General features: G+C 49.1%; 2 protein-coding genes and 1 long non-coding RNA gene across 4 annotated transcripts; 2 read left to right on the top strand and 1 right to left on the bottom strand.

The window, feature by feature from the left end:
* The first annotated feature begins 1,813 nt into the window (after window positions 1-1,813).
* Window positions 1,814-7,274, top strand: LOC106020040 (uncharacterized). Its single transcript, XR_005259937.2, has 2 exons — window positions 1,814-2,288; window positions 6,703-7,274. It is a non-coding gene; the product is annotated as an uncharacterized lncRNA (long non-coding RNA).
* MRRF (mitochondrial ribosome recycling factor) lies at window positions 3,137-18,819 on the bottom strand. 2 transcript variants are annotated; one of them, XM_005029516.6, is made up of 7 exons: window positions 17,881-18,819; window positions 15,899-16,084; window positions 15,288-15,443; window positions 13,942-14,060; window positions 11,100-11,191; window positions 6,081-6,240; window positions 3,137-4,322 (listed from the first exon to the last, which is right to left on the bottom strand). In XM_005029516.6, exons 2-7 carry the CDS (start codon window positions 16,068-16,070, stop codon window positions 4,245-4,247), a joined length of 777 nt encoding a protein of 258 aa, XP_005029573.1. In that variant the 5' UTR covers window positions 16,071-16,084; window positions 17,881-18,819; the 3' UTR covers window positions 3,137-4,244. The 2 variants fall into 2 exon arrangements, with proteins under 2 accessions (XP_005029573.1, XP_027326513.1); XM_027470712.3 differs by lacking the exon at window positions 17,881-18,819 and adding an exon at window positions 16,958-17,071.
* On the top strand, window positions 17,071-27,290 carry RBM18 (RNA binding motif protein 18). The gene is made up of 5 exons (XM_027470713.3): window positions 17,071-17,258; window positions 20,789-20,915; window positions 21,955-22,041; window positions 23,842-23,927; window positions 25,305-27,290. The coding sequence occupies exons 1-5, from the start codon at window positions 17,110-17,112 to the stop codon at window positions 25,462-25,464; spliced, it is 609 nt and encodes a 202-aa protein (XP_027326514.1). The 5' UTR covers window positions 17,071-17,109; the 3' UTR covers window positions 25,465-27,290.

Raw genomic sequence — 27,290 nt, 5'->3', positions numbered from 1 at the left:
GCGTTTCAAGGGGGTCCCGTGCGCCGAGAGCTTCTCCCAAACGGTTTTTGTGCTGGAGATTTGTCTGTAATTGGAGGCATGTTTCATTCCCCTGAAACTAGCCAGGTCCCCGCTGGAGGAGGGGGCTGCGGGAAGGCAGCAATTTCCCTTATGGAATTATTTACCTGATTAGAGAGTTTATTTTATCAAAATTGCTTCAGAATGGGGCCGCTCAGTGTGTCCAGTGTGGGGAGCTCCCTGGTGGGGCTGGCGGCCTGGAGACAGGTAATTTGTGTGGTTAATGGGACTAATCCACCAGGCAATTACACCAATAGATTTCACGGCTGCAAAGTGCTCTGTTCCCATTAATTAAAAATCTGTTAAGAAGATTAGCACGTAAAGGTATCAAAAGAAACCCAAGAGTTTCTTTCCTCACCGGCCCCCGAAGGCGAGTGTGGGAGTGCTGGATTGCTCGCATTAGCACAAAAATTATTCTTTTAAAGGTAAGGGCTCCACATCCAAAGTAACTGCTGACAGTTTTCCCTGACTTCCCCACCAAGAGGTCCTTTATGTTTAATTATAGTTTGTTTAAATTAGCCCTGATTGTTAGCATGGAGTGCTAGTTTAAATATATTCTGAAGGCATTGTTCGCCCTGCCGGGGTGGGGGGGGCCGCCCCTGGCTGAGCCCTGTGCCTGGGGCAGGTGCCCCCGCACCCAGCGAGGGGATTGGGGACGGGGGTCCCGGGTGGGCATGGGAATGGGGGCTCCCAAACCGAGCATCCCCTGCCTGGGCCAGCCTCGATGCAGCAGCAGGAGCCCTGCAGGGGCCCAGCCACCAAGCACTGGGCTTCAGTGGGCATCCCCCTGGCACGTGGTGTTCCCATACCCCCTGGAGAGCCCCGTGCCCCCCAGAGTGTCCCATGCCCCCCAGAGGTGCCCATGCAGTGCAGCAGCACCCACTGCATCGCTCCGTGGTGCCGGCCGCATCGCCCCAGCCCTTCACTCCCTGAGCCACTCCTGGCCTTCGTCCACAGCCAGACAACAAGTGAAACAAAAGCGAATTCCCCGGCAGCTGAAGGTGCCATTTTTACGGCTTGGCTGAGCAAGGAAGTATTTTTTTGATCTCTTAAAATCCTGAATATTATCTGACAGTTTATCTTGTTTCTCCGCATCCGTGTCTTTGCAGCAACGCCAGCTCATTTACATGTGTATTGCGCCTGCCTCCACGGGTGCTGAGGTCAATTGAAACTCAAGAAAAGAGGAGAAATTTATGCAAAACTGTTGATTGCATTTGTATGTAATGAAATCATCCAATATTCATCTGACTATAGACTCTAATCTGAAAGGAGAAGTGAAGGACATAAGAGTCACTGGAAAGCAATAATGAGCTTCTGTAGTGATTAAAAAAGCACTTGAGCTTTCTGAAAATCCAGCCAGAAATCGTGTCTAATCAACACGGAATATAGGAGGCAGAGATTACATTGATACATTTTGCAAAGCTCACTGTTGAAAATGTATGCGAGCTGTAAACTCTGACATGCCATCCATGGTCTGTTTTATACAAATCCGGGAGGCACACAATCAGAGCCTGGGCTCGTCCCTGGCACAAAGCAATCTTGGTGTCTCTGCTCGATGACTCATAAGGAGTGCAATCACATCTATTTTGAAGAGCAATGTTGTTTTTTAACTGTGTCGAGAGCTTCCAGCTTCCTCGGAGTTTTTCCTGCCTTTCGCTTCCACCCTGCTTTCCCCGTGGCCACGGCTCTCAACGTGCGGGTGGCAGGAGCCCGACGGCGCTGCTGCGGCTCCACCGAGCAGCAGCCCGGAGGGGAGCAGAGCGTGGAGCTGCCGTCCTCAGCCATCGTGCTGGCACCCACGGTGCTGGGGTAGGGCACTTGGGGGTCTGGGCACAGCCCCCCTCACATCCCATCACCCTCCTGTGAACCCCCCTCCTGCTGCTGCTGCACCCAAACTGTTTGATGGCCAAAGCAGCTTGCTGAAATCAGTGTTGTTACACCCAAATGTTTTCTGGCTGCAGTCTCTGTTCCTCCTGGGTTATTTGGCGCAGCTGGAGCTCCTTCTCCACCCTCCAACAGCATCAGCTGCAGCTTCTTATCAGCGCTGGGCACAATCCAGGCTCCAGCTAACTGAAGGGTTGCTGCTGGCACTGGTGGAGGGAGCCTTTTTATTTCCACCTTGCGTTGCTGTGTGCTGGAGATGCTGGTGTGGTTGGAGCAGCAGCAGCAGAGCAGATATTCAGCAGGAGCAGCCCAGAACCACCCCTGTGAGTCTACTGGATGTGGTGACAGTAAGTGTGATGTCCCCTGTCTTCTCTCCTGGACTAGCAGTGACCCTGCTGCAGGCTGCCTGTGCTGTGGCAGGCATGGGGTTATCTCCCTGCCTTGCATGTGGTTGGTGCCCTGGTGGCCCTGTGTAGCTGGAAGGTGCCTGTCCTGCTGTTTGAAGGACAGGTGAATGGTGTGGCTCTGGTTGGTGTGTGCTGCTCCCTCAGGGCTGGGGTAACAGTGGCTGTTGGTGGCACACAGCACTGGGGGCTGCGGGAGGACACGGGGGCTGCCTCCCCTGCCTGGTGCCCTACTGTGTGGTGATCAGCTCTTTGTCTCTATTTCCCTGCACAAAACCTGCCTTGGCACCTGTGTTGTTGTGCCACTGAGGCCTGCATCTCTCCCCTTGCCTCGCAAAGACACTGGGTACCCATACCAGGGACAGGTGGCCCTGTCCCCACAGCACATGGCTGCCGGTGCCTGAGGGAGGCCTGGGGCAGCCATTTTGGATGGCGCTCAGGTGCCTGTACAGCAGCTCTGGTTTTACCCCTGTTTCTAACTAATGTGGAGTGAGGTGTGACAAGAATAGCAGTAAATACTTGGGGAATTCCCCCATGCAATGGCTCCCTGCAGCTTTGCTGCCATCACTACTGCCTTTAAGGCTGGGAGAACAGGAGGAGGCCGGAGGAGCCCCTGTGCCTTCCCTTCCAAGTGCACGTCCCTGCCACAACGGTCCCAGGCAGGTACAGGGGAAACCCTTTGGCCCCAGGCTGCTGCTGGGATGTAGAGGCTGCAACAACAGCAAAAAAGCCCAGTTGATAAATGTCAGAAGAAATACAGTAATCAGCTGAAAGCAATTTACTGAGCCATGTAACCGCCCTGGGCTCGCCATTTTCCTTTATTCATTTATCATGGTAAGTGCTTTGGCCAAAATACACAAAGCAGAGAAATTGTTGACATGTGGGGCCCTAGCAGAGCAAATCCTTCATCCTTCTCCCCCTCCCCACTGTGCACAAACTAACTTTTTGGGAGTTGTTTATTTAAGGACTGCAGAGGCTTGGTGCTCTTTGAACCCAAATGCTTTGGGAGTGGGGCTATGGTGCTGGCCACCACCTTCCCTCCGTCTTGCCATTGCCTGAGGCTGCTTGCTGCTGTTGGAAAGTACCTGCTGGTAACCAAGGGTTATAGTATGTGCTCAGGACCATGTCATGATTCTCCCTTCTCTAACCTCTGGAATGTGGAGCAAGCATTGCATGTGGGAAGATGTTGGCTTTGTAGACTCGTGTGCTGACTGTTGGTTGTCTTACTCCTGGCAAAACCAGCCATGCTCACAGTATTAATTTCAATTCTCTATCTATGAAGCCTAGGGAACTGCAAAGCCATGGTTCCTGCTGGTTGGTGTGCAGCAGGTGGTGATGAGTTGCCACACACCCTCCAGGAGCGGCTGGTGGCCAGGTTGCAGGTAGCTGTGCCAGCTGCTTCTCTGGAGAGGGGTGAACTCACTTTTGCTTTATTTTAAGCAAGAATAAACGAGGGTTACAACAGGAGCATCAAGTTCCTCCTGCATGTGGTGCATGCTTCAACCAGCCCTAGGCTGACTGCTGCTAGAAGCACAACCAGGCCAGGGTGCGAGGCGATTCCACAGCCCTGCAGAGGGTAGGGTGTGCAGGAAACAGGCCAGCAAGGAGGTGACATGTCGGGTGGTATGAGCTTCACCCACTCCTGCTGAATTGATGCCAATTCTGCTGATGCCTGAATGAAGAACAGCAAGGAGAGTTTCCCCCTTCCCTCCAGCACCATCCAGGTTCAGGAATCCCAGTGGCTGGGGGATCCCAAAGCCCAGATCTGCTCTGGAGGTCTGGGAGACCTATCCCTGCCCATCACCTGAGGCTGCCTGACTCCAGGCAGGGATGGCCAGTGGGGTATGTGGCAGTCTGTTCTTTCTTGTGGGGGGGAGAGCATGTCCATATGGATGACGTTTATCCAAGCAGCTCCTTGGTCTTTGCTGCCAGCAACTTGTCCATCTCTGCTGCAGCGTTGTCTGCCATTTGCTGGATCTGTGGCAACACAGCACAAGTCTGAGTCACGTACTAGGTAATGTCACAGTTTAAAGGAAAGGAACGACCAGACCATTTCCTGAATGAAAGCCTAAAGCCCTCATGAAATCCAAAATAGTGCTTGGGCAATAGCTGGCTCTTCCTAGAGCTCACAACTGCCCTGGGTGAGTCATTGCCAGTGCTACATCTGCATGGTGATAACACTGATCGGTCAAAGGCTCTGAAAAGAGAAGCTCAACATGGGCTGTCTGTGCAGCTCCTACTTACTGGTGATAGACTTGGATGCCAGCATCGTGAGGGATCTGGGGGACTTCCCCACCAGTGCTCTGCTATTTCAGTTAGACCCGCTCAGCACCCAAAGATGTCTGCACGTGCAAGTGCCCTGTATCTAATTTATGCTTGCTGCAATCCTTGCTCTCCTTTCCAAGGCTCCTGGCAAAAATCTTGGCTGTGCTTCACAAGTTACTTGGTCAAGACCTTATTTACTTCAGGGAAAGGCAGAGTCAGAGACCAGCTGGTGTCTGCACCAGAGCAGAGAGGGCTTATCTCTACAGCCTTCTATTATTAGAACAGACCAGGTCACAGCAGGAACACAGCCTTAGCACACTAAGAGTTCATACATGAAATAAACAGACTTGTTACTGCTTGTAAAAACGAAAATTCTTGTAAACTGTAAGTTTCTTTTCCTTGTGTAAGAAACTTCTTGTAAAAAGAAGTAAACAGCTATTGCTAAAGCCCTGTCTATTGATCATGGTAACATGGGATGGACAAGGCAAACAGTTCCAAAATGGGCATCTGTGTATTTGAGTGAGTGAAGGGTGCATGTGCAGAGAAAGGTTGGAGCCTCTGGGACTTTTGTGTACTACTTTTATAGGACTAATTAAGGTGCACTCGATTCCAAGGTCCAAGGCATATGAGTATAAGACCTTTCGTGCTAAAAAAAAATTTGGGTACAAGTGAAAACTAGACTTGAGATGCTACCTCTCTAAATGCAGAAAACCAGCTGTGTGCTGTGGGACAACTGCTTCCCAACAGGATTCAGTTACAATAGCATGGCCATTTTTCCTGCTTGCACAAATGCTCTGTATATCAATGTTTATTTTTTTGAGCGCTCAGAGAACAGTTCTGAAGCATTTGCAACGTATCTAACTTTAGCTGTTAATAAACAAACAGCTAAAAAGTAATGGCCTGCCTTCAGAGGCATCAATTCAGCAAAACACTTATGCTTGTGCCTGAGTTTTTGCCCAAGTAATTGACTTTAGTGACATCTGCTCTTAGGGAATTAGGCGTGTGCTTAAGTATTTTCCTGAATCAGAGCCAAAAAACTCCTAACAGAGAATCTTGCTAGCCTTTTCATTAACAACAAACTGGAGCAATCGTCATTAATGCCAGCTGTTTTCTGATGTCCAGGCACTGCTTAAGTGGTGGTAAAACTTTGGGTAGCTTTGCTCCCCAAGATCAGCTGGTTTGTGTAACAATCCCTTGGACTACAAAAGCTTTCGGGGAAAATGTTTTTTCCTGTTTCAGCTTATGGTTCATACCATAAATTTGGCTTTGAGATTCAAGCCTGAAATCTCACAAAGAAAAAAGCAAATACAACAGCTGTTGCCTACTCCAAAAATTCAACCCAGGGTCACTTCTTTTCCAGCCAGGTTCTCAGTGCTGGAGGTTTGTCAGAAAGCTCTGGCATAAACGCTCACTGTGTGTTCACACTACTGAGCTGTGAAACATGATATGCTAAAAGGAAAAAAAAATTACCTGCTTTTCTAGCAGCCAGATGGTATCTTCAGACACTTTGCTCTTGAACTTCTTTACCTGGTTCATGCTTTTGCTTCGCACCTTTCTCAAGGCATCTTTGGATTTGTTGGTGGATTGTTTGGCAAGCTTGGCCAGGCTCTCCCTGTGCTCTCTGGTGACCCTATCAACAAAGAAGGGAAGAGAAAAGTGTCACATGTAGCACAGCCAGATTTATTTCCTGTGATTGGCAGACTGGACTTGGGGTAAATTCAGTGGCCATCTCTGCTGTGGCACCTTTCAGAGAACTCCCCTTCCTCTGGGGCTGATGGGCTGTGAGAGAGCACCTGTGTGGTGCTGTGCAGGTGTTACGATGGTGCTGGTTCTGTGCAAGGCTTCACGTCGCAACGGTGCTGCCCAGGGCATGCTTTTATCCTGCTTTGGTCACCCTGAGGCAGCTCAGCTACCTCTGCACATCTGCCATGGCAACACATCTCGGCACAGAGAGTCTCGAGCCTAGAACAGAAAGTTCCCAGCACAGCTCTAAGCTTAGGGACTTGGACTGAATCTCACTTGTTTTATGGTTGTCGCTGCAGTGCCTGAAAGTCATGCTGAAATGTTTAATTTCTTTTTTCTCCTGCCAAAGCATCTGCAGGGAAGAGGGAAAATCCAGCTCCAGACCTGAGACAGAGCTGAGAAGTGTAATTTCCCTGCAAAGCTGTGAGGAAACCTCCATCCATTCCTGAAACTCAGAGCTGTCTCCCTGCAACTGGAAGAGGCTGAATCATTTATCTGGAGCCTATAGAGCTTGTATTTCACTTGACCTTACTCCAGCTCATCGTGACCAGGCATCTCCACCGAGACCGTGTGTAACACCCTGTCTGACAAGGAGGTGACACCAGAAATGGATCTGACATTAGCAGCTCGTACAGCCGCAGGTGATGTGACACAGAGCTCCAGCTCTCCCCTGACACAGTGCCAGTCACAGAAAACTTCCAACTTTCCATCCCAAACTGAAACCTGAAGGTGATGAGGGAGCCTGGGATCGGCTGACATGTCATCTTAGCTCCAGTAGTGTTCCAGCACTTACAGCTGATCACTGTCAGCATCAACTGTTAGTGCTGAACAATAATATTGTAAATTATTTTCATGGCTATTGCGGTTTCCACATCACCTTGAGAATAAACGCAGTGCTCTCGCTGAGACTTGCTACGCAGAGAGCTCCCGTCTGCTCGCGGAAGATATTGCAAAATAAACATTTCACGCGAATATTTAGAAATTGGCTGCAACAGCCTGGGTCACCAAAACACTGAGGCCAAGACTCTTCCTGCAAAGAAATCAGGAAACCTGGGGCGAAGGCTCCCGCAGCAGCGCCAGCTCTGCCCCCTCGCGGGTATTGCTTACGGGGAGGCTGTCAGCGTGCATCGCCCTGTGCCTCTCGGAGCTTGCTGCAGCCCCATGCGTCGTGCTGCCTCTGGCACCGTCCTGCAGCAGATGTTTGCAGGGGCTCCGACCGCTGCTCAGCACCGCCGGCTGTTTTTACTTTGAGGTACAGGAGGGAATAAGCTTTCCTGAACTGATCAGCGACTGCAGGGACTTGGTATCCCTGGAAGGGCTGAGAGATGTAGAGCTGGGACCCAGCTGTGGCACTGTGGTGCCCCCTCGCACCCAGGGGACACCCTGGGGACAGCGACGTGGCCCCGTCCTTGCTGCCAAGGGGGGCGAGCAGCACACAGACGGCGAGGGGCTTCTGGGCAGCACAGGCCGGGACTGGGACTCGAAGGCCTAATTAGAAGCGAGCGGGGTTACTTGTGGTTTCCTGTGCATCCCAACGCCGATGCCTTTAGGGCTTCTTTTGTTTAAAATCCCAAGCCAGAGGTCCTGCGGCACATGCAAAGCCAGCTCATAAACAGAGGTCTGGGTGAGGTCAGGTTCTCAGGCAGCTTTCTGAGGGGGCAGGGAGAGGAGAAAAAAAAATAAAATCCGTGGCTGCTAAACTGGGAGGAGGGAGCTGGAAACCTCTGCTCTCCTGCTGGGCGGTGGGGCGAGCTGGTCCAGGAGGATGGCCTCAGCTGGGGGAGGCAGAGTTTGCCCTTCGCTTTTCACCTCCCCACTCGCTTCAGCTTGTGCGAATTGTGCTGAGGGTATCACTCGCCTGCTCGGGGCTGCCGAGCCTTTAAGGAAATGTTTTTGTTTATGCAGGGCTGCCAGATTTCCTATGCTTCTTGGCACAGGGTCACAGCTTTCGTGCCTCCTTGTCTGTCTTTATTAACACCAATTTCTTTTTATCACTGCGCAGTGCCGTGGAGTTTCTCAGCGGGTTTTACGTTCCAACCAGACCGTATGTAAATTCTCAGCAATGCTACCACCGATGCCAGAAACGGACACTTTTTCAGTCAGATGCTGTTTCTGGTTAAGGAATCCATCAACATGAGCCAGGCCCATGGTTTTTAAGGACAGTTGTTTATTCCTGTACCCAGATCTGGGACTCTTAAGCTGTCTAGTAACCGTTGCAGCTGCTTCCTCTTTAATCCCCCAAAAGCATGAAGCAAACCTGGGGAAGGGGTGCCAGAAGCAGGGCACAAGGACAAGGTTCCCATCCAGGGGCAGCTGCTGGATCAGTGCCACCACCACAGGTAAAGTGGCAGGGCTCAAACCCCGTGGGTTTCCAGGGACGATCCTGCCCTGCCAGGATCATAACAGAGCCTGGTGCCCGCGCACCAGTGCGTTCAGAAACGCACCCTACACCGTGGGTAACATCTCCTCTGTTTCTGCTTCAGTCAGCAACCAGTGGTTTAAGCACTGCAGCACTTGGATGCTCCTTTCCCAGCATATGGCATGAGCACACCCACAGTGAAAACAATGCAGGCCACATCTCATCTCCAACACAAGGCGTTTATGCGGGTAAGAATAATTTCTGTATCTCAAATGCTAGGAATTTCCTGTGAATGAGAGGGATCAGTTCAAGGAAAGTAGGCTTAACTAGATACTCTGCATGCATAATTGCAGATAAACATAGGGTGCAAAATATATTATTCAACAAAAAGCATGAAAGAGACTTATTATGATGAGCGATCTGGAGCAACGCAGCTCAAACAGCTTTGTTTTCTTCAAATGAAATTTCTCAAGTCCCTTCTCCCCATAGTAGGTATCTTTGCATATTTCTTAAAGGGCAAAGGAAAATAAAAGCTCACAATGAGTCATTAAACTTTCAAATGAGTCATCTGGCTTTCAGTAAAGCATGTGTAAAAATATTACTAATTTACAAACAATATCCAGTGTAACACAATGGGTCCAAAAAAGATGAATCTAAAAATGAGGCAATACCATAAAAGACACAAGGTCAGGTCAAATTCGGCCACGAGATCGACCAATACAAATGTTCCCATGGCTGTGTTTTTTTCTTCTTTTTTTAAACCCTCAGGGAATAATTTTTATATAAATAAATATTGCCTATGCAGTGCTAGCAACACAAACAGGCTAATACCTTAGGGAGTAGAGGGGATCCTAGCAGGAAGCAGAAATAAACACCAACAAAACAGTGTATTTTTAAAACTAGTGTACATTCTAACTGCAGTGCAAAAACTTATTTAATAGAATAAATACTGAAAAGTAAATTTCATTTTTAAATGCTTGGTCAAAACAATCTCAAGCCCTGATGTGTAGCTGCACATACGAGGCAAAATATAATGCATGGGTGTTCACCTGTTAAGTCTGATTAAAAAGTGTTTTTAGGAGCAGGCAGAGATTGTTCGTGTTTGATTTACTTTTAACATCTTCCCTCATGAAAGAATCCCTTTCTGCAGAAACACTGTCTCTTCATTGTTTGCCTGTTTTGCACACCTGCTGTAATTTTGATGATTTCACTGCCTCCATCTGTTGTATGTTCTTTGCAAATATTTTTAGAGAGTTCAGAAAATTAAATAATTCAGAAAAATATAGAAAAAACAGTTCAGAGTAGAAAAAATCAATTCAGAGATATAATATTGAAGAGTAGTCTCTGGCTGAACTTGCTTATTTTTCTTCCATTTGCATTAGAAGGTTTTAAAGATTGAAACAGTCTGCTTCACTTCTTGATAAGTGGATGAAACTCTGACAGATTTAGTTGTGTCAATAGAGTGGGTCAGAAAATGGAACTAGAGGCGCCCACGAGGGCAGACCTGCAAGGCAAGTTTTCCAAGCTGAAAATCAATTTAACTTAGGACTTCCTGGGCTGCCGACTGTCCAGGAAGAAAGCGACCAAGAGCAGCAACCCTTGTGCACCAGAGGAACAAGGGAGCATGTTAGATCTTTCTTGGGGAGAGAAGACCTGGTTTTGATCCATGACACCACAAAAGAAAGTGACAGAACGTACATATTTGTTTGAAAAACAATATTTTTTTAAAGATCAAGATTTGTAGTTTTGGAGTTTCCTCCCCTGCAATTCATATTCAAGGATGACCCAAGTGCCCATTAACAATCAAACCACTGTGCAGCAACCCGGGAGCCTCAGCAATTATGAAGATAATGGTGCCCTCCTCCTCTGCCTCCTCTCCTGAGGAATGGGGGAAGGGCAGAGAGCATGGGGGGAAAAAGAAAATCAGCAAATAGAATGATAATGTCATTCCCTTTCACCGACAGCAACAGAAAGCTGCAATTAGACTTCTCTTGAATTTTATCTAGCATTTTGATCAGAGAATTTCTAAAGTAGATCTAAGGCACGAGAAATACTCGGTTCATCTTTACTTAGCAGTCACCTGCTCCTAAAACACAGCGCACGTGTGCAGGGTTTGCGTGTGCAGCCATCCCTTTGTGGGAGCTGTTCACAGCACCCCAGGGCCACGTAACCCTGGGGTGGCAGATCACACGGGGGACTTTGTGCCTCTGCGTCTGACCAGGGCGTTTTGAGGGCTCTGTCACTGCAGGGTCTGAGCACGCACAGGTGCAAGGGCTGCTCTGGTCCCAGGGACTGAATGTGGGTGAGCTTACCCTCTGAAGGGTCCTCACCACAGCCCCCTGTGTTATCTTATGTGAGGGTGAACTTGGGCAGCTGTGGGCACTTACTTCGGAATCGGCACCCGAATCAGCGTCCCATCCACTTCTGGGTTCAGGTTCATTCCACTCTCCCTTATAGCCTTCATAGCTGCAGCTGTGCTCTGTAAAACAGATCAAAAGGTAAAGAGAATTAGGAAATAATCATTCCCATATGCCAGAACTCTGTCAATAGTTGGCAATCCATCTCCACAGAACATGGAAACATTTACTTCTGTTACCAGTAAGATCAGGAAGTTACATTGGTGCGGAGAGCTTTGATCAAACTGAATGGGAAACTATGGCTGTGCTCGGTATCGGGGTAGGAAGGGCACAAAGGGGGGAGAGGGGAAGGGAAGCAACAACAAAAGAAAACTGTTTTGCTTCTTTGAAACTATTTGAATGGTTTGAGGCAATGCAGAGTGAAACCGCAATAAATTCCCTAGGCATAGCCTGACTGTGGCAAAGGAGATGAAAGATTCTGAGCATTTAAAAATTCCAGTTGAATGTTTTCCACTAGAAATCACACAGTGCCAATTTAGAAAAGTTAACTAACTTAACCACTTCAGCACTACAACCTAACCACATTACATCAGTAGCAGTTGGCTGAGAACGGAGCCTGTGCCCAGCTCTGTTTATTTTACAGCTTATTACTTAGGATTAAGTTTTCAAAACTCCATCACTGCTGACTGACACTGCTCTGCTTAAAAGGTGAGGTGTGCAGGTTTGCTTGGGAACTACAAAGTGAGTAAAATGCTTCCTTCCCCATTTTAGAGTGCTGGTGAACTTTCACACAGCATCAAACGTTATGGTTAAATCACGGCTTTGCTGGCAACTCCCACAGTGCTCTGCCAGTTTGTTTCGTTCTTTGACATTGACAATAACAAGACCAAACTGGTCTATTCCTTTGGCACTAGTGTGGCATTTCCTACAAGGCGCATTGCTATTTCTGATATTCTTTCCCATTGTTAACTTTAGCTCCAGGCTGCTACAGTAGACTGTGTTTATGAAGTTCAGTTTCTATCAACCGAGGCACAAACTAAAGCTCTGCACATTCATTTAGCTCTGCAACGTGTGATGTCACTGAATGAAATTAATGCTGGTCTCAGTGTTCTGTAAAACACAACGGCCATACTCTAAAACACAAAAAGTGCAGAGAAAACATAACAAAGAAGATTTCAGCATGTTAGGACTGTAACGTGTTATTCTATGCACAGTGCATGCTCTGTAGGAAGAGAATGCTCGCTAGAAGTTGTATTGTTTAACATATGTTCTAGAAGAGATAGAAATAGTGAAAATATTGTCCCCATCCTATCGCAGCACATAAAATATCTGTAGTTAAAAGACATGATCTTGTTTGTTTTGTAACTCTTGGGCAAACGGGATTTGGCCCTGTAAGTCCTCTTCTATAATTATTTTCTTTTCCAGACTCTTCAGGGATTTTTATTTGCTTTTCAATGCTATGAAGTATTGGCTATATTCTATAAATAATGACATCACATGAAAGTGAGTATAATGTTATTAAGCAGTTCAGCCTATCCGTGGAACAGTTGTGGTATAAAATATTGCATTGAGAAATAGTTACAGCTCTGGTTCAAATGAAGAGTGGTCCTTTGGCTTAGAAAGCAAATGCAGGCAATGGTAGACACGATGATATTGGTATCTTGATCTGCGTGGACAGAGGCTGCATCATGCCATGGCTCCTCCGGCCCTCTCAGCTCTGGCACTCTGAGGGACCTCGGTGCACTCGCTGATGAGGGGCCTTCAGTCTTCGAAGTCATTATACGTGCTGGATACACTTTAAGAAACACTTAGGCATCAAGTGCCTTATGCTGACCTCCTCTGAGACTTTGCTGACTTAATTAATTGGGGAAAGCCTTTGCAAAATAAATAGAGATAAGCTTTGGCAAGCCTCCAGACCCGGAGCGGGATGAATAGCTAACCTTGCGGTCGCTGCCGCTCGCATCTGCAGGTCGATCTGCGGGAGCCCCCTGTGAGGGACTGCTAATGCCTGATCCTGGGGTGTGATTCGTACTTGCTGCCTAATTTGGGGGCAAGTCTAAGCCTCCTGCAGAAGACTAAGGGAAACTGACCCAAATTTAGGGGTTCTGATCTGAAGGCGCTGTTAATGGAGGAGCTCACTAACTACAGCAGGCCCCGTGTTAGGCCTTGCTCCCGTTAGCCCAGGCCCAGCTCAGAGGCAACATCAGCAGCTGCTTTCCATGAGCTTCCAGGGGGTGCCCTCAGCCTCTGTGCTCAGTAAGCAAGCTTTATAGGAGTTTGATGGTGCCCCCAGCACAAGTACAGACTATTCCAACTGAACTTATGTTTCAGCACATGGCTGTGTCTCCTCAAGGCGCTGCGCTGATATAAAATGTCAGGGCAGATCCAGCACTGCTCCCACATGTGGAGATCGGGTCAACCAAAGGAGAGGGTGCGTGCATAAGACTACTGGGTGCAGAAAAAGCAGGGGAAGCAGAGACCTGGCAGGGCACGGTGTGTGCAGGTGTCCTGCCAAGCACTGCAGCACCCTAACCCCCAAAGCAAGCTGACCGGTCAGTGGTGTGCTCTGGGTATGAGCCTGAGGGCCCTCATGGCCTGATGTGCAGCACACCACTCCTGTCTGACCCCAGTGCTGCCACACGTGGGAGATGCCCTGCTCCAGACAGAGCACTTGCCCCGTGCAGCGTGCAGTCAGCAGCAAAATACGGCTTCTGTTTTGTTTCAGACGAGAAGCGATACTCGGTGCGGTCAGAGCTCTCTGACCCTGTCCGATTTGATTGATTTTGTCCAATTGCTTCTTTGCTCGGTATCAACCCGTTTGTTCTGTCAGTAATTACCTCCCTTTGCCATGCCTTCAGTAACGTGTCCTTACCTCAGGAAAATTGGTCATGTTGACTATGATGAGCTGAGGTGACTTCAGTGAGATTTGCCCAAGCTGGTTCAGCGGAAACTTCCCATCTTTCGTCACGACAATTATGTGATCAAGGGCCCCTCAAAAGAACCAAACACACGGGAATTTCAGTACGATACAGCACTTCAGGATGATGCTGTAGTAAAAACATGAATAGAGGGTCCCAATTTCCTTCTGTTGTGCGAAATATAGATGTTAATAAAGAAATTATGTATTTTTTTTTCATACTTCAGGTGCTGTTTATATTTCTGCATCCCCTGCGGTATTTGCAAGTTAATTATTTTAACACTGCTGTAGAGCACAAAAACGTGAAAACAAAACTCACTTGTTACTAGAATAGGAAAACTAAACAAAGATTGCAAAGAATAAAAAGGAAATATTTTTAATTCTTAAAACTTAAACATTAAAATGTTATTACAAAGATCTAGAAAATGATTGTCTTTAACTTAGCAACGTTCCCTTAAACCCCTCATTTTTTCCAAGTCCCAAGAGGAGGTGCTATACACTGCCTAATTTAAAGTATTCAGTTTCTCCCTGAGCTACTCTTAATCTGCTCTCTTGTTTCTGCTGCAAAATGTTAACAGGCCAAAAGGCACATGGGACAAGAGGTACTTTATCAGTGCAATTAAAAAAAATACCTATGGTTAAAATAAATAGTTAAGAGACTGAGCTACACTTTCCAACTCCATTAAAAACTGAAGTGCCCCTGCCAGAGCAGGGGTGGTGAATGATTCAAATTTGGTCATTGTTTAATGTTAAATTTTATCCCTGAAACTTGATACTACTTACAAATACATATGTTCAGAGTGTTATAGTAACTGTAGCTTAGTCAAATATATTCACGTTTCTTCCTGAAACACAAAATTCAGTAAGTGAATAAGGCTTGTAAAGGTCAGTAACCACAAAGATGCATAGCAAAAAAAAAAAAGTTTGTATATGCCAGACACCAGCCTGATGGCAATTTCCAAAAGGCTAATTTAATGGCAATTGGATTTTTCCTGCCCTACTGCACCATTAGCTGACAACCTGCTTCTTCATCACATCTGCAAACAGTTCAGTTAGACACTTTTGACATCTCCCACTTAGAAAAGCTATTTCCAGGAAGCTATTAACAAAAATAGATTCTTCCTGGTCAAGCTCAGGGTGAAGAGAGCCTTCAGTTGGGGATGTCAAGGTTGCAGTAATCGGGTGCCCAGTGAATAACTCAATAAAAAGAAAATCAATTTTGAAAAAAACGGACTTCTCTGTTACTAGGATGGGTATCCTTCCTTACAGGCAGTAGAGCACCGTACAAGAAAGTTACCAACCTGGTGAGGTTCTAACGCTGACATTTTTGTTGAAATCTTCTTTCAGAGCTTCCACCACCGCCTGCATGTCTTCATTGGTTGCCTCCAAATTGATAATATCTTCAACTAAGGCAGCATTGATATTCACTTTGGCTTGAGTCTGCCCTTTACCTTTAGCTGAGGATTACACAAAAAATATTTTCTGTTTCTGAGAACACTAAGTTGTTGTATTAGAAAGTAGAAAGAAGACGTTAGAACCACTGTTAGATTCAGAGTTGAGTCTAAGATAAACTGATATTCCTAAATGAGTAAATTGCCCAGCACTTGAGCACACGGGCAAGGTACGTTTGAAGGCTGTGCTGTGTGCATGAACTCTAACTCCACAGCCTGGACGGTGCCGATGGCTACTTGCTGCTGCAGTGAGAGCTCCACGCAGCACTTCTCCCTGAGGAAGGACTAAAAACTCCCGTACCCTGCAGTGCACTCGGGAAAGCTAGCTCCTTCAGGGCTGTGTTCTGCCTAAGCTGGATCGATACTGGTACAGGAGAGAAAAGGAGTAAGAAGTTCTGCTTTCAACAGTATCTGGCAACACCTCTGGGGATTGCAGACCTGGGCAGAACGGCTGCCTGTACCTTTTTTGGTGGCCAGCTGCCGGGTCAGCAGCACCTGGTGGACACACTGCCTGCAGCCCTCCAGCAGCAGGGCTGGGCAGCCTGCAGGAGCCTGTGGCAGCCTCCTCATCATTGCCAACGGCGAATACAGCAGGGAGTGCAGGTGCCGAAAGCATCTCAGTGCCATGGCCATTGTTTACAGCTCACCTGGAAAGAGAAAAGAAGGGTGGGGTGCTCAGCTCGCTGAGCAGAAACGGCTTCAAGCCTTGGCTGTGTGTGTCAGGGCATGGTGCCAGCGGAGTGGTGCCAGCTGAGCAGTGACAGCTCAGTGGTGACAGCTGAGTGCTGCAGGCTGCTCCTGGTGCCCCTGCAGCTGCGTGGCTCAGGCCCAGGGACACGGCGCTGTCCCGGCCACCCAAAGGGCACAGCCTGGGGAGCCACAGCGGGAGGACCCTCCTTACTGGGTGACAGGGTGCTTGTGGCAACTTTAGCTTCCATCCTACCCTCTCTCAGGCTGAAAGGCGTTATTATTATTTTAAAGCCCTTATTTCTGGACATTTACTGCGGGGAGCTCGGAGGTGTTGCTGCAGCACAGGGGCAGGCTGGGGCTGGGAGATCCGAGCTGCAAAAGAACTGAAGGGGAAGGAGGTGGAAGGCGGGCTGGGCTGGGCTGGGCTGGGCTGGGCTGGGCGTGCAATTCCGAGCCGTGCTGTGCCCTACGGAGCCCTACGGAGCCCTACGGAGCCCTACGGAGCCCTACGGAGCCCTACGGAGCCCTACGGAGCCCTACGGAGCCCTACGGAGCCGCTCAGCCCCGCTCCGAACCCCGCCGCCCAGGGCGCCCCAAGCCCCGCCCCCGGCCACGCCCCCACCTCGTGACCACGCCCGCCCCGCCCCGCTCGGCCCCGCCCCCTCGCGTAGCCCCGCCCCTTTCTGCTGGCCCCGCCCCTCCCGGCCCGTTCCCCTCCTCGCTCCCCCCCCCCCCCGCCCCTGCTGGGGCCGCGCCGGGAGCCCCGGTTAGGGGGGGGGGGGGGGGGGGGATGTGGGGGGGGCTCCGTCCTCCGCCGCCTCCCCGCTCACCGTCGGCGGGTCCCGCGCGCGCGCCGCTGACGTCACGGCCCCGCGCCGCCTGCGTCACCGCCGGGCGCCGAGGGCGGGGCGAGGCCTGCGCGGGGCCCGGGGCGGCGGCGGCGGCGGGAGGAGGAGGAGGAGGAAGGGGGGGGGGGGAGGTGATGGTGGGGGCCGGTCCCGGGCCGCCCCGCGCCGCCATGGAGCCGGGCCGCCAGGCGCTGCCGCTGGAGAACGCGTCCATCCTGTGCGAGGGAGCCCTGCAGGACGGGCACCGCCTCTGGATCGGGAACCTCGACCCCAAGATCACCGAGTGAGTGCCGCGGGGGGGCCCCGACACCCCCGAACCCCCCGGGGACACCCCTGGTGTCACCCCCGGTGTCCCCGTTCCCCCTCCAGGCCACCCCGTCCCCCCCGGCACCGCCCCCGTTACCCCTCCCGGTACTCCCGGTGACCCCTCCCGGTGCCCCCGTTCCCCGTTACCGCCCCCCAGGTACCCCTATTTCCCCGTTTCCCCCCCCGGTGCCCCCCTGCAGCGGCCGAGCCCCCCCCGGCCCCTCCCCACCACCCGCGGGGGCTCCGGGGCTGTGCTGAGCCCCGGCCCCGGGGGGTACCGGGGGGGTACCGGGGGGTACCGGGGGGCACCGGCGCTCGGCTGGGGCCGCACTGCCCGCTCCAGGATCCATCATTCCAGCTCCAGACCCGCGTCCTGCGCTTGGTTTGGCTTCACAAAAGGTTTCACCCCGCTGAAGGTGGCATCGCCAGCTCGTCAGCTCCGTCTCCTTGCACAAAAACCCAGAGGGAGCTCCTTGCGGTGCGGGGTCAGCACAGGAATAAAGGAGTGGCCGTGTCACTGCTGCGAGTCCTTACACACCCTGCAAGCCCACACTGCCCCGTGTGTTCCTGTCCGAGGCTCCACACCCATCCCTGCTCACCTGGATTATCCCCACAGAGCCCACGGATCTCGTGGCTGGAGCCACGCACCTGAACGCTAAAACAGCTCTTCCTCCTTTTCCAGCTTTTATCTGATTTTAGACACTGCCCCTGCAATGCCTGTGTCAGGTTCCCTCAAGGTGCAGTAAAGCTGCGGGGCTGTTGGTAGGGCTGATCGTTGTGCCTTCCTCGAGCAGGAATGGGTTCAGAAAGTCCTGAATTAATCCGAGACTTCCGCTTAGCGAGCAGCCTGCAGCTGCAATCGGGGAGTTAATGGGTAACGTGCACGTTCGAGCACAAGCTGCGGTAATGGGGATTTGTAAATGTAGGGCTGCCGGCAAATTACAGCCTGCACGCCGGTGCCTTTCGGGAGGTTTGTGCGTGTACCGAGCAGCTGGGGCTCCAACGGGGGGCTCGGAGGGGGTCGAGCACCAATGCCCCTCCTGTGTCAGGGTTCGGGGCGCCTTCTGGTGGGCGTCCTTACTGGTACCGGGTACTGGGGGGCTTCGTTTGGGTGCTCAGCCTCTGGGTTTGGTGTCGGTGAGCGAGGAGGCTGCGGGGTTCCCTCAGCATCGCTGCAAGCCTCTGGTGCAGCGTTTATCGCCCGGGGGAGGTGGGAGATGCTTTGTGCTGCTGCGTGGTGGAAAAGCCTTCAGAGACCCACATTTCGTGCCCAAACGCTGTGCTTCCAGCGCTGCAGCTACACGCACGCTGTCTGGTCCCCGGCAGCCCTTGAATGACCATGAATTGCCTGCAGGTATGAAGTGTGGATGTCCGACTTCCTCGGCTGCTCTGCCGCTTGTCTGGGGTCCCATCTCGATGAGTCTCACCTCGAAAACAATGTGTGCACGAGTTGTTGTTGCAGCCTCCTCCTGGCTCCCAGCGGGGCAGAATTCCTCGCAGTAATAGGTTTAGCATGTGGCCCGCTACCTTCGCGGCATCCTTGGGACGGCATTGTTCAGAGGAAGCCTCGCCGGGGTTTGAATAGCACTCGGGGTGCCAGGAGGAAGGCTGGAGGAAAAGGAAACGGGGGAGCTGCGGGTTTGTCTCGCGTTCACATCAGATGAGAGGAAGTGGAAACTGGGGCTGGCCGCGGGGCCGCATCTGTGCGAGCGGCTCCGAGGCTCTGGGTAGCCTGGGTCAGTGCCATAAAAACGCTTCCAACGTGGTCACACTTTTTTTTTTTTACACTTGGGGTTTTCCACAATAGGTCTCCCTCGAATACTGAAGTCTTCTTCTCTTGGAGATGAGTCAGGCTGCTGTCGATGCCTCGCTGTGTTAACACCGGCTTGTAGTCACAGCCCGAAACTTCTGGGTGCACACAGCTTCTGGGTGCACACAGCTTGAGGTCTGAGCGGCTCCTTGTGGGGTAGCTGACTTCCAGTGGTAAAAATTGCGTGTGTGGTTGGAAATCCCTCTTTGTATCATCTAAGATTTAAAGCTCGTAAATTAAATAGACTACGTAGGTCGCTTCCAGGCTCTTCTAATAAAACGTATTTTAAAGGAATGACTCCTGCTCTGCTGCCAAGAAAGCAGAAATAAACGGTGTTATTTGAGGGCAGAGGTGTGCGGGGGGACAGCCGCCACCACGAGGTAGCTGCAGGGCTTTCCCTCGTTGCTGAACGGGGTGCAGAGAGGAGCCTTGCTGCCCGTCCCGCGGCTCTCATTGCAAAAAGGGAACAGCACTCTGGTAGTAAGGACTTCACCTCCATGCTGCTGAAATTGCAACCGTTTTTTGTAGGAATACGTTCACAGAAACAAACCTGGGGCATTTACACGCTTTGGAGGCTCTGACATTTCAACACGTGGGATTTATGTTGCACCTCCAAAGCCGGTGCTGTTACTGGTACAGCTGGGACTACTCGAGGTGCGGCGCTGACGCCTGGTTTCTGTGGAAGCAGCTCCCTTCTCTTCCTGCTCTTGTTTTTCTGTCTCTCCTGCCTGCGAAGCAGAGGCTGAGTGTTCGCGGGCCTCTTGGAAGACCCCAGCACTTCAGTGCTTCATCTGTGTCCTGAAGGACGTAGGAAGCGTCCCCTAATCACTTACAATGTGTTTATTCCCCTGGAAGATAACCTGGCCCTCCTGCACTGCGGGCCCGAACACTTTCTGTACCTTCACCTCTTTGAAAGTGCACATCCTGAACGTCCGCCGTGCCCGTGCTGGGAGATGACTCACGTTCCTGGAACTTTCTTGCTTGGCTCCTGAAGCTTACAAAGGGCCGCAGCCCGTTTCAGACATCCTATCGGGCTTTATTAGGAAAAATATTGTCTGTCCTTCCCGTTCGGACTGTCCCTAAAGTTACACGATGCACTTGGGTGTCCCGGGACACTGCTGATCTCTGTGTCTGGACACATGCTGTTCTGGCCACTGCCTGCCCGTGTGCAGCAGGATTTGTCCCTGTGGGTTTGGGAGCTGCGACTGTTCTCTCGTCAGGGAAGCTGGAAATTGGGCTGGGTTACACGCCTGCTAATGCTATCCAGCTAATTGCCAGGAGAAGTTGAGTCCTAAGATGCCCTTCGTAAGCCCTTAGACAGCTCTTGGTCTCCAGGTTTGGGGTCAGCCAGCGACTGCCCTAGCAGGTGCAATTTGCCGTGTAGGTCAGCCCGTGGTGCTCAGCTGGGATCGGGGGAACCAAAAAAGCTGTAAGGATCTTCCAGGTTTAGATGTGGCCTCTGCAACAAACAGGCTCCTGATTTTAGGCTGCTCGTTGCACTAGAGGCTGAGCAGACAAATGTACTCGGGCTGTTCCAAATGTGTTAAAATATCAACGTGTGGGGAGAGGGAATGAAGGAGAGGGAGCCCAGGCTGGAGGGGGATGGATGGTGGGCTGGGTGTGAAACGTGTGCCTGTGTGTGTGCCCTTGCTTTCCAAGCACTGCTAGGTGCAGTAAATGTCTCCTTTCCCCTTCAGGTACCACCTCCTCAAGCTCCTCCAGAAGTTTGGCAAAGTGAAGCAGTTTGATTTTCTCTTTCACAAGTCCGGTGCTCTGGAGGGGCAGCCGAGGGGTTACTGCTTTGTGAACTTTGAAACCAAACAGGTACGGTGCTTTTATGTAGGATTTTGTTTTAAATGATTGGCTTCTTTCCCCATCTCCTTCATGTCAATAAAAAGCTAAACCAGGAAGGAATTAATTAAATACTTAAATTAAATGCTTTCTCGTGCTGATTGCATAGGGCTGGTTCTTTGGTTCCTTTCTCTAGCGAGCTGCTGGAGGTGTGCACTGGGGATGCTGCGATCCATGGATCAGCCTGCCAGACCCAGAACTGCTCGGAAGCCCTCTCAGGCTTCATGAACATGCAAACACCTCGTGTGATGCTGCCAGATACACAACATGCTACATCTGCAGTCTAAAATTCAAGTTGTAACACCAGAGCTATAGTTATTTGTCAAAATTCTGCTAAATTGTTAAAAAGTTATGTAAAGCAGTGTTTTTGGAGATTGTGTGCCCTCGTCCTTTTGCTGTGAAATCCTCCCTGAGGATGTCAGAAGAGCCGTGACGCAGTGCCAGAGCTCTGGAAGCTCTGCTGGGATGATTATTCATAGCCAGGCAGAACAGCACTGCAGCGCGCATTTTTAACTGCTGTGAATTAAGTTTTATGGGAGTGTCCCAGAAGCGAGGTTTCACTGCTTAACCTAGATCAGGGCCAAGTGGCTAACATCCCCAGTGTGTGCTAGCAAGATCTGGGGTAAGCATAGGTAGGTGTTTATGAGACGTGTAATCACTGTAATGAATCATGGCATTTTCGAGAGAAACCCCTGTAGCACAGACCTCCCCCGGCACGCTGTTCCAACAGCTCCTGCAGCTGAGCTTTTCAAAACCTGTGCTCGTCTTCCCCATTTCCTCCCCCCAACAACTGAAGGAGTCTGCCCTGCTGGTTTATAAAAGTCTGGTTACTCAGGTGGGAGGCTTCCAGATATTCCTGGGTTGGGATACAATGGGATAGATTTTCTTTGCTGTCCGTTAGCTTTACTTACAGAAGGCTGAGTTACAAAGAGAAAAGGGTCTTTAGTCTGCGACAGTTTTGACTGAGGACTCGGTTTGTTTATTGAACTGTCTTCCTGTGCGTCCTGTGCAGGAAGCAGAAAAGGCGATCCAGTGCCTCAATGGGAAGCTGGCCCTTTCCAAGAAACTGGTGGTGCGGTGGGCACACGCACAAGTCAAGGTAAGCCTCTTGCTCTAAATGAGAACTGCGTTTAGTTTCTGAAGGCAAAAATCTGCAATATTAAGGAACAATTCTTATCAAGGCTGCCTTATCCTGGCAAGATAATTTCAGTCTGTTCTGGGAAATAATTCTCATGGAAATAGCACGAACGATCTGCCACTCCTCTCTTCACCTAAGCTGTGCTGGATCAGCTATGAATGAGAATAGGCCGTTTAACCTGATGTTCTTTGTAAAGGAGCTTCTAATCAGGGCGCTGTTACAGGTTACTCTGTAAATGTCAGCATTTCAACTTTTCCCAAGCGTAGTGAATGATTGGCTGAAAGTCTGTATCCTTCCCTTTGTGGTTTTGCTCCCTTTTTGGATCGGAGATGCGTGGAAATTCCCAATTACCAGGCGCTCTGTTACTTTGTTCCACTTGTGAAAGCACTTATGTGGCAGCAGCTCTAATTACTTCTAAAGCAAGGTAGTTCACTTCTAAACTAAATATCATTTTATTGCTTGCTCTATTGCATAAAACATTAAGTGTTTAGTATTAACTTAAGCAGTACCTTCTGGAACATCCTTGTTTTAATGTCACTGAAGGCTTGTCTTGTTTCTCTTGCAGTTATTTGCTAACTGGTATTTGATAAAGCAACGTAGCTTGAATAACTTTCTGTGCAGAAGGTTGGGGGGAGGCAGGGGAACCTGCTTATTGCTATTTACCTGTGGGTAGCTTGCTTTTAAACATGTGTTGATTATCTTATAGACGACTTCCTAGCCTTTCTCTTACTGAGTGTAGCAGTGCATTTGTGTTGGAGTCTTGGGAAGGGAAAAGGGAAGGAAGAAAATGAAAACCAAGGGCAGGTATCTTTGTTAAAGGAGACCATGTTGTTTTAATTACTGGCTCTGAGGGCTCCAGGCTCTTGTCAGCGCCTCCAAATGTGTGCAGACCCAGTCTCCGTTTTCTTGGGCACTGGAGCCACGGGCACCTCTGGGTGCCTGAAGAGCAGTCAGGCCATAAAGGAGCTTCAGCCAGAGGAGCAGGCGGCGGCTCAGCTGGGACTTCAGAGGGCAGCTCAGTGCTGGGCCAGCCAGGGCATGGCACAGAGCATACATAAACAAGCAATTTCTAATCTGTGACTGGAAAGATTTAACAACACACAACCTTAGCTTATTGCAACAAGTGTTTATTTTAGGCAATAGCAGCACTGTGCTAAGTAGCTTTAAGATGAGCAGCCAAGGCTTACCAGACACTGTCAATTTGAGCAGCTCTGCTGAAAAACAAACCTGAATTTGTGCCAAGCGCAACAAGGAAGCGGAGCACTGTGAATAGTTCAGGAGGCCCGTTGCCCACAGAGAAGACAGGCTCACAAGCTGCTTTTTACGGAAAGGAGGTGGTTCCCAACTGATCTGGAATGCATTTTTCTTCCAGCACTGCACAATTCAGAGGAGTTGGGTGCTTGGGTTATCTTCTCACTCTGAACAATGTCTCTATAAAGGCTGTAGTGATGCTGCGCTGTAGTTGCCTTAAAATTTAACATCTTTACTTTGTCTTACATAGTTGGGAACAGGAAGTAATAAAATAGGATGAGGTGTAAGGATCCATAGTACAATGTACGTAAGTGTGCAGGATCTACACATCTTGTTGGCACTAAACAAGCATCGTGGTTAGAGTTTGTTGTAGTGTTTGGCCATGAAAATCATTGAGTTGAAAGATTCACAAAACCCAAGGTGATATTAATCCAGATTTAAAGCATATCCATAAGCAAATGTTTTTGTTTGTAATTCCAGTTGACTTGAATGTTGGTTTTCTGTTTGCAGAGATACGATCATAATAAAAATGAGAAGATTCTTCCAATCAGCCTGGAGCCATCTTCCAGCACGGAGCCACCCCAGTCTAACCTAAGGTAGGAGATGGAGCGGGTGAGAGGTGACCAAATTGTGGGAGTGATAAAGAGTTAATGGCTTAGATTTCAGTAAGATCTGGAGTTGGCATTATCTTTGTACTAAAAATCTAACATGGCAGTGAAGCTGTTTGTAGATGGGCAGCATGCTGCGAAGTGTCCCAGATGAGTTACTTAAGACTTGATGTTCATTTTCTAATGTATTAAACTGCTGGGACACTTAAGGGAGAAGTGGTAGAGAGAGGAATTGGAAATATGCAATACTCCAGCTCACTTAGCCAGAATGTGCTTTGTACTTCACATGAATTTCAGCAAGAGGTTTTGTACTCTACTAATTTCATTAAGCAAAACGCTTATGAACAAGAACTTCCTTTATAATGGTGAAAGATTTTTAAAAATCTTTCTCCATTAAATTAAAAAATAAAAAAATAAAATAAAATGCTGCTGGCATTAGGATTAGTAGGTCTTGTCTGTGGGATGTGGTTAAATTCTCCAACCCCAGGGCTGCTTTGGTTTACGGTTTGGTTAAAGGTGTGTGTGATTTCCAACCCCACCTCCCAGTGTTCTGTCGGCGGAACCTTATAAGGAACTGAGACTTGGGATAATTAATTTGCCTACAGATAAAATGAGATTGAAATTCAGAAGTACCGTGCAAGGGAAGTAATGAGCAGAGAGACGGAGTCGTGCAGGTTGCTAGCTACCTCAGGGACACAAAGGAGCTGTGCAGTGAGGACGGATGCTGCAAGGAGCTGTTGTGGAGAAGGGAACGTTCCTCAGTCCGTACCCAGCGGAGGGTAGCGGATAACAAAAGTCCTAGGAATTTGGGGTGTAACCTAGGATAGCTTCTCCCTCTGGGATAAACTCTGGTAATGTTGAAATAATGTTTCTTCCTGGCCCAATTAGAGTCTGGGGCTTTCCCATCCCGAATGGTCGTGTAGCTGGGAGGAAGTCTGGCTTTCATTTCTCTGCTGCTTCCAGCAGCCTTGTCTGAGCTGCGCTCTGCTGCACATGCTCAGAGCTCCTCGGATGACTTCATTTTGCGTGAAGTAGGAAGCCCTGTTCTGTACTCATCTAGCTCAGAATCCTCAAGAAAGTGCTGAGTAGGTGCAAGGACTGCTGTTTCGTGGTGCTGTGTTGTGCCATGGAGGGCCTTTCCTAAGCAAATCCATGCTGAGAATTCAAGTGAAATAGCGTGGGCCTTAGGCAGTAGATTCCTGCTTCCTGATTTCACACTTGCGGAGGCAGTGATGGGGTCTGCCCAGCTGCTCCTGGTGCAGCGAGGTATTCAGCTGTCAACACAATTTTTGGATTGCTGTAGTGTGTTTCCATGCTAAGATCAAGCTCAATTTCTCTTTTTTTTTTTTTCCCCTCTCTTTCCAGTGTCAGCGCAAAAATAAAGGCCATTGAAGCGAAGCTGAAAATGATGGCAGAAAATCCAGATGCCGAATATCCAGCAGCACCTGTTTATTCTTACTTCAAACCACCAGATAAGAAAAGGACTACTCCTTATTCCAGAGCTGCCTGGAAATCTAGGAGATGATGCTTATGAATGGATGATGGTAGCAAGAAACACTGCTTTGTAGATCTGGAATCCTCCAATGCTTTTGTACTCTTCTAGAGTGAGAAGGATACTGCCACCTGAGCACAACACCACTGCACATGGCACAGGGCTTTGTAACACCTTAGGTGGTCTGCTGAATACTCCTTACTGCCAGTGTAGCTCCACAACTGAACGCTGTTCAGAAAAGCAGGTTGCATTCAAAGCCTCTGGTGAACATCCAGACAACCTCTTGTTAGCCCACATTCATTAGCAAGATTAGAAACAGTAACCAATGTATGGAGTAAAGCACATCCAAAAAACTCCATTTAACTGATTATTTTTAAAGCTTTTTTTTAACAAAAAGTATTCCAATTTGTGTTTTAAATGGAGGGGGAAGCACTTGGTTTCGATTAGCATTCTGTAGTTACCATGGAAAACTTTCTCATCTTAATAAAACTCATTTTAAATAGACTTTGCAACACTTTAAGTAACTGTGCATGCAGTAGTTCATATGCACCAAAGCAAATTTACTTTGCATTTTGACTTGCTAACTTTAAGATAAGTCGTGACACAGCATGGGTATTTGCAGTGTCATCTGGGCTGTAGGTATGTGCCTCTGTGTTGGAATTGGGGTATTTACACACCACTGAGGTTTGTTCTGTGCCATAAGCTTCAGAGTGCAGCAGTGGCATATCTGATGTTTGCGTTCGGTAATCCCCTGCAGTGGTAGCTCTTCCTAAACCAGATGTGACAGCGTGAGAATAACGTTGCAGCCTCAGAGACATCTGTCAAGCACATGACCTCAGCACTTGCCCACCAACCAGTCCAACTCCTGTTCTTTCCACTGGCTGGTAAGGGAGGTTGATTGTCTCTTGGTGTAATTAAAGTGACCCAGGTGTTTGTGACAAAATTGGTTCTGCTGTCTGCTGAGGCTTACCTGTGCAAGGTGGTTAATGGAGACGTCTAATGGGTGGCGTTTTACTGAAATCATTTGATCTGCAGCTTGTTCTTTTCCTTAAATGTCCTCTGCAAAATTGAAAGATCTGAAGAAGGACCACTCTGGCAGCGTTTTCTCCTGTGTACATGGTACTGGGACTGCGTGTGCAAGAGGGATATAGGAGAACTTGTGTTTTCGGGTGTAGTAGATACTGTTCTGATTTTGCTGATGTTCACTTTCACCACTAAAAGGACTTTCTCAAGTCCTTTTAGCGGTCTTTACCTTGTCTGTCACTCTTGAGTTGCTTCCCCAAGCTGGCAAACAGTGGTCTCAAACAAGAGGAAGAAAGTGATTTTTAAACAGCCTCCATTTCTGTGCACAGGTGTTGCTCACTTGTATAGCAAAGTAAGGTTTGTATTCCCAAAGCGGTGCACCTGCCTTCAAGTGCTGAGCACGCTTCCTGCTTCCCAACTTAGCATCTAGAATGAAGCCGTGCATGTGTATGATGGATAGATTAAAAGCCTGAATTGTTAAAAAGTAGGTCTTGTACTGTTAAATATTTGCTTTCTAATTTTCTTTGGGTACCTGAGTAAAGAGAAAGTGGTGTCATTTGGAGTTTGTACCCCTGTGAATGTCAATAACACCCATTTACATTCCTCTGTGAACAGCCTGTGTTTTGTTCTTACGTGGTCTGACACTTGTACTCCTCAGGATGTGCATCAGCATTATTTCGAACAACAGTTTTTGTTTTTAATAAGAATTCAGAAAGTATCTAAATCCAAGTCAGGCATGCGGTTGCATTCTCTTCAGAAACATGCTTTGATATTTATTTGTATTTAAATCGAACTTGTTGAAATTCTTACCGCTCTAAATAAACGTCCCAAACGCC

The sequence above is a fragment of the Anas platyrhynchos genome, chromosome 18, assembly GCF_047663525.1.
Source record: "Anas platyrhynchos isolate ZD024472 breed Pekin duck chromosome 18, IASCAAS_PekinDuck_T2T, whole genome shotgun sequence".
Classification (NCBI taxonomy): Eukaryota; Metazoa; Chordata; class Aves; order Anseriformes; family Anatidae; genus Anas; species Anas platyrhynchos.
Note: the sequence above shows the minus strand (reverse complement) of the source record. Positions and strands in the feature narration are given on the sequence as shown.